General features: G+C 44.8%; 1 protein-coding gene across 5 annotated transcripts in view; it reads left to right on the top strand.

Annotated features, from left to right (window-relative positions):
- kansl1 (KAT8 regulatory NSL complex subunit 1) overlaps positions 1-13,543 on the top strand; it is an 89,467-nt gene that overhangs the window by 26,442 nt on the left and 49,482 nt on the right. For all 5 annotated transcript variants that reach the window (XM_033035192.1, XM_033035194.1, XM_033035195.1 and 2 more), the window contains one exon: positions 2,490-3,882. In XM_033035192.1, coding sequence (XP_032891083.1) covers positions 2,567-3,882 — 1,316 coding nt within the window. In that variant the 5' untranslated portion in view covers positions 2,490-2,566. The remainder of the gene's footprint in view (positions 1-2,489; positions 3,883-13,543) is intronic.

Here is a 13,543-nt window from a genome sequence, read left to right as displayed (position 1 = left end):
TGCCCGCTGAATTAAAAAGTTCCCACAGTAGACTCACGATATACAGTGTTTCGTGAGTCTTGCGTGGGAACTTTTTAACTCAGCGGGGCAGGCAGCAGCAGATTGTCGCTCGCTTCAGTATCACCCCACCTACACCCCTCTGCTTCCTGGCCATGTGTGTGACCCCTTCCCTCCCCTCTCCAGCTCCCCGCCCATTGCACCGGCGCGGGGGCTTTGCACTGTCTTCACGTCGGCGATTGCAGCAGGACCGTGTCAGGACCAATTGGACACCGACCACCAGGCCCACCGCAAGCACGGAGATCCCAGAGACCCACAGTCAACAGCAGCCCAGCCCAGCCCCACTCCAACTACAGAGGAACCTGGGTTGCGGAACACGGGGCGCAGCTCGGGGCGTCGTAGGGGCCCATCGGGGAGCGGCCACTCAAAGCCACGCCGGGAGATGTAGGGCCCTGCCCCGGTCTTGATGTTGGAGCCCCTGGCGGGCGCTAGCAAGTCCGCGACAATTTACAGCCGCGCCGGGCGTTGTAAGGCCCCCCTCCAGGTCACTCTCAACCCCGTAATTCGGGCGGGAGAAGTCGCCGCTGCCGGTGCCCCGCAAAGCAGTCTCCCACCGGAGACCCGCGAGCTCCCGGTGTCACCATCCACCGGAGTCGGGTCGCAGCAGCTCGCCCCCGCAACTCTCCACGCTCCGAAGCTGGCTAGCTCCACGGAGGTAGGTCCGTAGGTCCACAGCTCCCACCGCCGCCCACCGACCCCCAGGCCCACTGCAAGCACGGAGATCCCAGAGACCCACAGCCAGCAGCAACTCCAGCCCAGCCCCGCTCCAACTCCAGAGGAACACGTAGGGGCAGAAGCTGATGGTGTGCAAGGTAGTCTTGTTCTTGGGGTGGCGGATGAGGGGGCGCAGCTCGGGCTGTGGGCGAACTGTCACTTGTCGCTGTAGCGGCCAAAGATCATAGAGGAGCTCCTCTATGATCTTTGGTAGCGGCCCATCGGGGAGCGGATTCCTCTGGAGTTGGAGGGGGAGGGGGGGTATTGTGCTGTTTGATCGCCCCCTGCTATCCCAGGGACAGGGAGACACAGCGGCTTTTTAGACTGGTGGGCAATCACTTCCAAAGTTCTGCCCACACAGTCAGTACACTTCTCCTACACTGTATTTCATACAAACATTTATTCTGCAAGAAAAAACGACACTGAAGACTCAAACTCGCGATCGAGTAACTGCCAGGATCAAGGCGCAAACTCGCGACCTTGCGGATATGAGCCGAGCACTCTACCACTGAGCCAGCCATTAAAATCTACGCTAAAAAATTTCCATTCCGAAGACCGACAAATTCTGAATTACGAAAAGTGTCTGGTCCCAAGGCTTTCGGATAAAAGGTTGTGCACCTGTACATTCACATAACACTAAGTGGCAAGTTGCCACGGTTGTTGCAACAATGCCGCCTGGCTGTACAAGTAAACAATGCCAAGTAATGGGGTGGGAATGGGGTATTTCTGTGTGGCGTCTTTCCCCACAGTGACGCTCGCTTACTGAGACAGTGAGGCTGAATAGCAGCTACTCTTTCTGCATCTTCTCACTCTTCTGTCATAGTTGTTTTTGTGACCCACTTGCACTGATTTTGTTCATTTCTGATTTGGGAACATTTCACGTTACAAACAGTTCTCAGAAATTAAATCCAATTGTAACCTGGGGGCTACCTGTAAAGAATTCGATTGGAATGTCAGTGGCATGATTGGTAAGTTTGTGGATGACACCAAAAAAGGTGGTGTGGTGGACAATGAAACGGCTGTCTAAGGTAGCAAGATTGAGATCAAATGTGAAAGTGGGGAAATAAATAGTAAATAGAATTTGGATTAGGCAAGTGCAACGTAATGAATTTTGGGAATTTATACTAGGGTGGGTCATGCACCATGAACAGCCTAGATCCTGGGGACAATTGCAGAACAGAGACATCTGCAGGTACAGGTATATAGTTCCCTGAAAAGTGTCGACACTGAAGGATGCATATGGCATGATGGCCTTCAGTCAGGGCAATTAGTACAAGATTTTGAACTTCATGTTCGTCGTACAAGACATTGGTGAGACTGCACCTGGAAAGTTGTGTATAGTTCTGACTACCATACCAAAGGAAAGGTGTAATTAAAGTAGAGAAAGTTCATGGATGTTGCCGGGTTGGAGGGCTTGAGTTATAAGGAGAGACTTGATAAGCTGGTATTGTTTTCCTTGAAGAGTAGTAGGCTGAGGGGTGATCTTGGAGGTTTATAAAATCACGGGGGGCATAGATAAAGTGGAGGTTTGCAGCCTTTTTTTTTTCCAGGTTTGGAGAGTCTAAAACTAGAGGGTAGGTTTATGGTAAGAAAGTAAAGATTTAAAACAAACCTGTGAGATAACTTGGTGCTCAGATAATGTGTGCGAATGCATAGATTGTCATATCCATTGTTGCACTTTGTGATTTGGATTATAAGTTGTTTATGTTTTCTTTCAGACTGCCAGTGCTAGGAGGGAGGAGTGGAACTGGCCTCAGCGGTTGGAGAGGCCAGTGTGTCTGTGTCTCAGCGCTGCATGGCTGCGATGGCGCCTGCTCTCACAGAAGCAGCAACGGAAGCTCACCATAGATTCAAACTGGCGACGCCTTCCTCATCCCTCTCTCCCTCAGGCACAACTGACACAGACAACAACAACTCCATTAATAACAGTACCAGAAGAAAAGCTTTTGCAGATGACCATAGTCTGGATTTCCGCAATAACACTGGGAAGGAAGATCAGTGTAAGTTGCTGTCTCCACGTTGCTGCTTTGATGGAGGATCTCGTCCACCGCCACCACCAGAATCGGTGAAACTTCAAGGATCTTTAAGCAAGCACGGAGTTATCAAGACTCATACGGTCCTGTCCCATTCTTTGCTGGAAGCTGGTGTGCTTGGGTCAGATCTGATTGATGGACAGGTAGCTGTGGAATTTTCTCCTAAACTTATTAAAACTATGAATGCTGGTAACAGTTATCCATCACTGCCACCTTCCCCAGAGCCACCAGTTAATGGCTTGGCCAAGAAATCTGCTGGCAGTCTACATCTAGATCACGATTTGAACGTTGCAAAGCCTGGAGGGAAAACAGTTTCCTCAGGGCTTCCTGCTATTGGATCCAGTCAAACTGAAGATATCCGTAAATTATCATCAATTATGTCATGTAAAGTAACAAAAACAGATGTGGCGGGGGAACCAAGAAAATTCAAACAATTGAACACTGTTGATGAGGATTTACACAAATCAGAGTTTGCCAGGCATTTAGTGTTTGGAGAAAATGGTATTGCGAATACTAAAGTTATGTCCTCGCCTGAGATCTCTGGTGGTATTTCTGGAAATGCTGATGCTCCGAGTGGTCTTTCTCCCTCCAAGATGAACACCTGCAATATTCTGGACACTGAGGTTCACAGTAGGACTTTGATGGCTCAGACCAGACAAAGTGAAATCAGAAGAAGAGCCTACAGACTTCGGAAACGACTGGAAGTTGTGCAAGTAAAGCAGGTGGAGCGCCATGTTCAACAGCAACTAGGAGGATTTGTGGAGAAAACTGCGCACTATTTTCCACCTTTGGATTGCTTGAAGCGTCAGGATGGGTCTTTACAAAATAATTATGGCTGTAAATCCAGTTCCATTTCATGGAAAGGGAACAAGAGTGCTTCAGAAACATTGGTAAATTTCTTCAAGAGCAGTTCAATGACTAAAGGGCTTGAAAAATTTATTTCAAGCTCTGACTCAAAACTACGATTCAGTGAGAATGCTTTTGATTCCGATGTTACAGAGAGCAGCTCTGGTGGGGAGTCTGATATTGAAGAGGAATCGAAAACCAAAGCAGAAACAAAGCAATATCTTGCACCTTTGTAAGTACAATTTGAAGCATTTTTTACCCACGAGAGATCTTTGCAGGCAATTACTTTCTTTATTTGCACTCATCAACATTTTTTGGTGTCCAAACCAAGATAAGATAAACTGAAACCCGAGTGTTTGCGCTCGCGTACCTAGTGTGGTACATAGTGTTTTAATTTACAAATCGAAGATATGGATTAGCTAAAGTAGTCAATGGAAAGGAGGGTCAATGCGAATAATTAAAAGAAGGGAAACTATATAATTAGCATGCTGTTGTTTATTTGGTCTTGTTAGCAATTCCTAGAATATTAAGGTGCAAAGTTCACAAACCAATCTCCGGTTTTGCAAGAGGGACTTGCATGACGTCATATTTTAAGGGCTGGTAGTATAAGTTCCCTGATTGGTGTTCATCTTGTTTAGCTTGGTCACTCCCTTGATCAAAGGATATGGCCACATGTTTTTAATTTTTATGGAAATGTTTGTGAATTGAATACTTTATTGTCACAGTGAAATTCTTTGTTTGCATACCCAAGGTGTGACCCATAGTCACAAAGTATCACACGCCAGGTCCTCCTTTGTTCTCCTCCCTCCCCCACACCGGGTCCTCTTTGTTCTCTCCTCCTCTTCCCCCCCCCCCCCCCTCTCGCCGGGTCTTACTTTGTTCCTGGTGGCGCAACCTCCGACTCCGTTCGACGCAGCTCTGGCCGCGGGCTCCGTCTGATGCAGGACACTGCCTCCATTCCCGTCCAGCTTCCACCGTTCTGGCGGATCCGAACGAGTTCCGGGCAGGTTCGGCTATCTGCCGCGCCTGCGGGACCTTCCGGGTGCATCGAGATCGTGGTGCCTTGATAAAGTCCTCCGGCCATGATCCCGGTCCACATGGTTAGCCACCGATATATCCAGTAGGCCTTATCAGTCGGTGGCAGTGTCATGAGCAGCTTTCCTTGAGATTGAGCTTTTTCTGTGCGTAATAAACTGCCTGGAACAAGCTTTAAAACAATTATAATGGATTGAATGGAAATCCAAAAATTATTAACCTTGTGTGCAGGTAAATCGAGCAAAATAAATCAGTTTATTAAAAATGATACTTGTATTGTAATACACGTCAAATTTAAAGAAGTTTAGAGATGGACTGTGTGTACTGGTGTTGGCTGACTGTTTTTACTGTTTATTGATGAATGTGGCTTTCCTCCATCGATGCTGCTACAGGTGCACAACCTTTTATCCGAAGATCCAAATAACGAAAACCTCCGAATAGCGGACATTTTTTCGGTCCTTGAAGAAAGGTCCTTGAAAACGTTCACCGAGGGCGGCCCGCAGAGGTGACAGCGGAACCTCCGGTCGGTCCTTGAAGAAAGGGGAACTAAATCCCCATTCATAAAAGAGAAGGTGAGGGTATATTGCGCGGGAGGGTTAATAATTGACAATATGCTGCTGCCTGCCCGCTGAGTTAAAAAGTTCCCACGGTAGACTCATGATACACAGTGTATCGTGAGTATTGCGTGGGAACTTTTTAACTCAGCGGGCAGGCAGCAGCAGATTGTCGCTCCCTTCAAATTCACCCCACCTACACCCCTCTGCTTCCCGGCCATGTGTGTGACCCCTTCCCTACCCTCTCCAGCTCCCCGCCCATTGCACCGGCGCGGGGGTTTGCACTGTCTTCACGTCGGCGATGCCAGTCACTGGAGACGTCAGGACCAACGGGACACCGACTCCCAGGCCCACTGCAAGCACGGAGATCCCAGAGACCCACAGCCAGCAGCAGCCCAGCCCCGTTCCAACTCCAGAGGAAAACTGCAAACTGGCCGGAGACATCAGGACCACCAGAAGCCGCTCCCCGATGGGCCGCTACGGCGACAAGTGGCAGTTTGCCCACAGCCCGAGCTGTGCCCCCTAATCGGGACACCGACCCCCAGGCTCACTGCAAGCACGGAGATCCCAGATCAGCAACTCCAGCCCAGCCCCGCTCCAGCTCCAGAGGAACACGCTCCCCGTATGGTCAGAAGCTGATGGTGTGCAAGGTACGTCTTGTTCTTGGGGTCGCGCCTGCCACTTGTCGCCGTAGCGGCCCATCGGGGAGCGGATTCCTCTGGAGTTGGAGGGGGAGGGGGGTATTGTGCTGTTTGATCGCCCCCTACTATCCCAGGGACAGGGAGACAGGACGTTCACCGAGGGCGGCCCGCAGAGGTGACAGCGGAACCTCCGGTCGGTCCTGGAAGAAAGGGGAACTAAATCCCCTTCAGTTCATAAAAGAGAAGTGGAGGGTATATTGCCCGGGAGGGTATATCGCCTACCTGGAAGAAACCGGACATTTTTTACAGGATGTCGTCTGCTCACCAAAGCTCACGTTTGGCGCCAAACGCACGTCGCCTCTGCTGCACACGGATATAAGAGTGTGAAAATGTCGCCTTAGGCCGCCTAAGGGCATGTAGCCCCGCTAGGGTGACATGAGTGCGAGAGGTGATTCAATGCTGCGGTCACATTTACAAATTCAGGAATTCATTCAACACACTGCATTTCATACAGACATTTATTCTGCAACAAAAAACTACATTGAAGACTCAAACTCGCGACCGAGGAACTGCCGGGATCAAGGCGCAAACTCGCGACCTTGCGGATATGAGCCGAGCACTCTACCACTGAGCCAGCCATTAAAATCTACGCAAAAAAATTACCATTCCGAAGGCCGACAAATTCCGAATTACGAAAAGTGTCTGGTCCCAAGGCTTTCGGATAAAAGGTTGTGCACCTGTAATTGTATTTAATAATCCAATATGTTTCCATTGAGGGATTCTGCTGGTTTGGAACTAAGGTCTGGATGTGATCTTTGAATTTTCCTATGTTAGATCTTTGACTTTGTCAGTGTTAGTCATAAGTTTTAATGGTTTCTTGTATGATTGAAAAGTATTTGATCGTAGTAAGAGATAATTTGGGTGTTGTGGCTGAATGGTCCCTTGTGCAGGTGTTGATAAAAGTATGCTGGATTGTGCTAAGATCTAATGGTGGCTGCCAGAGCTAGTTCAAGGGCATTGGCAATTTACGACTTAAGTTGACCACTTTGGATGAGGTGTTCCTGATACTTTGATCCAATTTATATGTCCAGAGGCAAAGTCCCTTCCCATCCAAACCACCCCCTTCCCAGGTACTCTCCCCTGCAACCGCAGGAGATGCAACACCTGCCCCTATACCTCAACTCCGTCTAAGGACCCCAACAGTTTTTTCCAGGTGAGGCAGAGGTTCACTTGCACCTCCTTCAACCTCATATATAGGTGTCCGCTGTTCCAGGTGCAGACACCTATATATCGGCGAGACCAAACGGAGGCTCGGCGATCGTTTCGATCTGTCCGCCTAAACCTACCTGATCTCCCGGTTGCAAAACACTAACTCCCCCTCCTATTCTCCCCCTCCCAATTCCCACCTTTCTGTCCTGGGCCTCCTCCATTGTCTTGAGTGAGGCCCAGCGCAAATTGAAGGAACAGCACCTCATATTTCGCTTGGGCAGCTTATACCCCAGTGGTATGAACATTGACTTCTCTAATTTCAAGTAACCCTTGCTTTCCCTCTCTCTCCATCCCTCCCCGTTTCAGTTCTCAGACCAGTCTTATGAACTTATGAGTCTTACTGTCTCCGGCTACATTTTATCTGTTTGCGTTGGTGTTACCTTCTCCCAGCTAACAATGATCTACTCTACATTTTCCTTGAACATCATTCCCTTTGTCCTATTTTCACACCTTGCACTTCCTTATCTATGTATCTCCCTTGACATCAGTCTGAAGAAGGGTCTCGACCCGAAACGTCACCCATTCCTTCTCTCCAGAGATGCTGCCTGTCCTGCTGAGTTACTCCCGACATTTTGAATTCTGAGTTATCCTCAGCCTAGGAGGAAAAGTGGATTGACAGGCAGTTAATGTGGAATTGAGAAATTACGATAAGGACAGATATTAATCCAGACCAATAAAATAGTTGGCAGTGAAAAATTGGTTTCATGGTTGAAATTGACTCATTGAAGATATGTATATGTTGAAAAATTTTACTTTTCCAATATAATGCCATGTAACTTTCAAAGAGCAGTAACGTGCAATAAAATTTTCATCTGCTATCTATCTGGTTTGGCATTTAGCTCGCCAGGTATTCCCTAGCTTTAAACCAGCTGTCACCCTTATATTCTGTCCTCTTTATGCTTAGACCATCATAAATTAATTATTGTATGTACCTGTTTTTTTATTTTTAAAAAAAGAGGTATTGTCTGATGGTGAATTAATAGGAGCAATATCTAATAATACAGATATTTGATTAGTTTAGGACCACCAGAATTCTGTGGATGGGGACAAAAGGGGCTACAGACGCTGGAATCTTCGGCAAAACACATTTGCTGGACGAATTCAGCCTAAAGAAGTGTACTGCCCCAAAATGTCACCTGACCATCCCTTTCCCAGATACTGCCTGACCTAAGTTCCTCCAGCACTTTGTTTTGCCCAGAGTTCCGTGAATGCCAGATTATCAGTCTTGCTGTAAATTAAGTTCTATCACTGACGCAACAATACTTGCCTTGACTTTTAGATGTTAAGGGTGTTTTTGTGATTTTAAATTAGTATAAGAAAATGAATGGATGTAAATAATCAGTCACAATTTTATTGAGATGATTGTGGGGACACATAATTTACTGGTAGAGTAATAGAGGGATTCGGCATTGAAACAGGCTTTCAGATCACTAATGCTGATGTAACTTTGAAAAATATCCGATTCATGCTAGCAGTGCAGTCTAATTCATAGACAATTAATACTGCCACGTTTTGTGAGATGAATCCTGTCAATTCACAAGAGAGTAACCAGAGAGGGATTGGTTAATTACCAAGTTGACAAAAAAATGATCCTGCATGTAAAAAGGGCACAACTGAGAGGAATTTTGCTCTCTAACCAGTTTTAAGATCTGCATACGAATAAGGGAGTGGTTTCCCTTTGGTATAGGAGGAAATTGAAGCTAAGTTTATGATCTAAGTGTGCAATTTCTGCAGTGCACAGAAAGGATTTGAGGTTTCTGTCCAGCTGATTGAGCAAGTGCATTGTCTAATCATGTCAAAACGGCCCTACTTTTTATATGTAATAATTTCAATGCTAGGGTGGTATCTCAAATCTTGGATACATGTTTTCATGCTTGTTTTGAACAATTAATTCTCCAGCCTGCACCTTGTCTGCACTCACGATCTTATGATACCAGGAGCATACCAAATATTCTGCTCCTTTAATATTTTCTTCTTTAAAATCTGGGGAAGACCTCATTTTTGGTGCCATTGGCTACTAATATGAACCATAATCTCCAACAGGCCTGCTCTATGCTCTGCAGCCATTCAGCAATATCCCTAACTCAAGCACAAGAAAAGCAACATACATTCCAGAATCACATCAGTGACTGCAGAAATCCCTGCCTGCTGCCCCAGCTATGGATTCCATTGCAACAATAGTTCCCTGAAGCTTTCCTATCACTTCCTGAGCCACTTATGGTACTATGGTCATTTTATATCAAATAAGAAAATTATGGCAAGAGATGACCACATAAGCCTCTGGTGAGCATATAATGCGCACGGTCAGTTGATATTGCCCTCATTAGTGATGCCTATATTCATAACAGTCAAATTTAATAGTTTGAAGTTCCACAAAGAGTAAGGGAACAAAATGCATGCAAACTAATCTGAATTTTAATTAATCCTATTAGTGAATAGCCAGCAATGAACTTAATCTTCAGGAATGAAGCAGGGCAACTGCCTATGTTCATTTTGGGGAGAGTGGCCATAACTGAAAGTTTCAATGAAGTATATGAAAGTGATAAGAATGTTCCAGAAATTTAAGTTCTGAAATGTGGGGAGGATTGCTTCACTGTTTCAAGGCGGGACCAGACAGAAGTAAACTGGGTGCAGCTACTTAAGGATAAAAATAAACTGGACGTGGAACTCTTTTAAAAGTGAAGTAATCAGAGTTTGGGGCCAGCATGCTCTTGCAAGGGTGAAAGGTAAGGAAGCCATGCCAAATAAATCCTGGATGTAAAGGGTTTGATAAACAACAAAAACGAAGTGTATAGCAGATATGGAAAACAAACAGGTGAGGACCTTTAGGAGTATAGAAATTGTAGAATTTGTGCGTTTAAAAAAAAACGCATTTAAAAAAAAAAACAAGATAGAATGGGCACAAAATAACAATGGCAGAAAGATCAAGGAAACTCCCCAGTCATCAAATAAGTCTATTGTGAGCTTATAAATCATTCCTCTGATAGTCACATCCAAATGGTTTAGGCATACAACCAGCAGTAATGTCACAGCACTAATCGCTACTGCACACTAGTAGTTTCAGACTTATGGTCACAAATATAATCTTTGACTATCATTCTCTGTGTATACTAAACCAATTTTTGGAGCCAATCTGTTTAAGAAGGAACTGCAGATGCTGGAAAATGCCTCTCTGTCTATTTGCCTTGAGTCTCATTCTTTTCAATCACTTTGTCAAGCTGCCTCACTGAAGTCCATTGCAATTACATAATGTGCACTGCCCTCAAAAGTGCAATGTTACCTCTTCTATCAATTTGGTCACAGTATCTCCACCTACCAAAGCCAACCTGACCAACTTTGATTAGTCCTTTCAAGACCAGAACTGCACACAGTGTTGCAACTAAAGAATCACCAATGTTTAAAGTAAACCATAACCTCCCTGTTCTTGCACACCATAGCTAATGAAGACAATAATCCCATATTCATTTGTCAGTCATCAACCTCTGCTGCTATCTTCAGGGATCCCTGGACTAGTGCACTGGCTTCCTTTTCCCATTTGCTTCCCACAATGTTGGTCAGCCTGGGCAAGTTGGGCCAAAGGGCCTGTTTTCATGCTGAGTTATGACTGAGACTTTATCTGGTGTTCTTCATTTGCTGCATGGTAGATTGATCTTGTTGGACCAATTGATTGAATGAAGTAAAACATTTTTTGGCAACCATATGCCTAAGCTTTCCCTGCATATGTGAGGTTATTTGCTTGTATAAGCTGTGCAGATAATTTCTGAATAGAATGAATACTTGGTTACTTCTACGGTTTGGAAGGAGAAGAAAGTTGAAGTAAAATTTTAACAGTTCTCCCATTAGTGAAACCAACTCAATCACAAGTGGCTTGGGGGTGTGTGCTTTGAGTACATCTCAAAGTACATGCCTCAAGCATTTTTAAGGATCATTGCTTTAAATCTGTCCCCAGTAGATTCCTCCTCTTCCTGCCTTCCCCACCATTGGTATGTGTTCTTGGAGAAAGGAATAATTTGTCTGTTGTGACTACATGCACAACTCTTAAATTAATAATGAGATTATGGCATTAGTTTTCTATGGTCTGATTTCCCACCTCCTCCTACCTGTTTTAGGGAATGAAAGAATTTGATGTGGTGGATGTCCTGGTGTGTAAATTGAGAAAATGGCAAAAAATTCAAATTTCACCCCTGAAACAATTGAAATAGTTTTTAGTAAGGATTATGTGCATATTCTGCCTAATTGGTTGTGGGGACTGAATCTCAGCATTTTCAAGATGTGTTTGCTCAATTTTTGTTAAATTAGAATATGGGCAATGGCGTAAAAATAGGATAAATATGGTTCATATATCTCATCACATCACTCATAACTGAATGCAAATGGCTCAGAGGTCAGCTTGTGCTCTTCAGCTTCTAAGTCAGCAATGTTGGTATATTTATTCCCGTTTTTTCTTCGAAAGTTGTATCATTGTCATTTCTTTAGGCCATACAAATTTAATTAGCATTTGTCAATAGTGGTACAACATGAGTAATATAACTGAACCTAATTCAGTCCTGTGCCTTTGGACAATCCCTGCAGATGTCAATGGCTCGTAAAGAGTCATGTTAGGCAGATATTCTTGATTCCTTAATTATCACGTTCAAAACCCAGAGGTAAACCCACGCGGTCACGGGGAGAACGTACAAACACCGTACAGACAGCATCCGTAGTCGGGATCGAACCCAGGTCTCTGGCAAAGTGAGGCAGCAACTCTACCGCTGAGCCACCGCTTGCATCTAGAAGTGTGCAAACCAAGGCAGCACAATCTATAAGAATGATCAAACCTGTGAAGCAAGGGCATATTGTATGTCGTCAGCAGTAGTCAAGTAGATTTGGAAAATTTAGACCCAAGATGATGATCCAAGGATCTGCAGATGATGGACAGGAATAAGGAGACAACGGAGTCAAATTTGAAAATTATTGCACAATGGAGGGAAATTACTGTGTACCTAATGTGATAGAAACTTCAAGATCCAGATTAATTGCAGATCCCATTACTGATTATGAATTTGCCTTTTCATGCCCCAGTGGTTAGTTGGTCTTATCTTTTTGGTTCTTTTTTGCTGCTTCTCAGTTGCTCCTCAGTATTTGGCACATTTCTTTTTAATGGGTATATTAGTTGCATAGTTGTAATTATCATCTACTGGTTAGAGTTGTACCCCGTATGAAAGAGGATGGTGTTATTGGAGGTTAATTATCCCAAGTCTACGATATTCTTGCCTGAGTTTCTCTAGCAATATATTATGCCAAACCATCTTTAGTTGTTAAATCAATGCATCTTTTGATCACAAATGGAATATATACTGAATGCCCCGAGTTGAAGTTCCGACTGCATTTGGCACTTGGAAGCTGGCCATGCCTTTGGCATTGAGTCAAATACGACAAGTAAGTGTACGTTTATCATGTGCACTGGATAAGAACCAAAACAATTACATTCTCACTTGTGCTTAACAGACACACTAGACGCAGCAACAGTAACATTAGATACTTAATAATTTATCGGTTACTTTAAATTAACTAGACCACGATATTTCAAAGAGCGACCGTAGCAGTGCAAAGTCCGTTAAGGTTTGGTGCTGAAGTATGGATGTGCAGGTTGGTTCAAGAACCTGATAGTTGATGGGAGGAAGCGGTTCTTGAACCCGGAAGTAACGTCTCTCGGGCTCCCGTTCCACCTTCCCGATGGTAGGAACAAGAAGAGAACGTGGCTCGGATGGTGTGGGTCTTTGAAGCACCGCTTCCTATAGATCCCTTTGGTGGGAAGGTCAGTACGTATGATGGACCAGCAATGTCCATCACATTCTGTAGCCTCTTTTGTTTTTGAGTGTTTGCATTTCCAAACTAGGCCATGATGCCACCAGTCGGACTGCTCTCACAGTGAGACTGGAGTTGTGTATATGCCAGACTGGATATGGACCATGGATTTATTTACCTGAAGAATATCAGTGAACCAGATGGTTGTTTATTACAATTACCTACTACATACAAGACTGTCCATTAACATTTAACTGCACAGGTCCCAGGCAATGATCATGTTTAAGGCAGACATGCTGGAGTAACTCAGCGGGACTGGCTGCATCTCTGGGGAGAAGGAATGGGTGACGTTTTGGGTCGAGACCCTTTTTCAGACTGGATCATGTTTAGTTGTTACACTACTTAGTAGTAAGTAGAGCTATGTGCAAGCAATCAAAGTTCCTGGGTGTTCATTCAGAGACGCGAGTTTGAATCTCACTTTGGTGGTAGTTGAGGAATTAATTTCAATGAATTAAATAAAAAATGAAAGAATGCCAGTCTGAGTAATAATAACACGATCTTGGCATATTTATGGAAATACTCATCTCATTTGGGTAGAAAATCTGCT

The sequence above is a fragment of the Amblyraja radiata genome, chromosome 16 (assembly GCF_010909765.2).
Source record: "Amblyraja radiata isolate CabotCenter1 chromosome 16, sAmbRad1.1.pri, whole genome shotgun sequence".
In the NCBI taxonomy this organism is placed as follows: domain Eukaryota; kingdom Metazoa; phylum Chordata; class Chondrichthyes; order Rajiformes; family Rajidae; genus Amblyraja; species Amblyraja radiata.
This window is presented reverse-complemented; position numbering and strand designations above follow the sequence as displayed.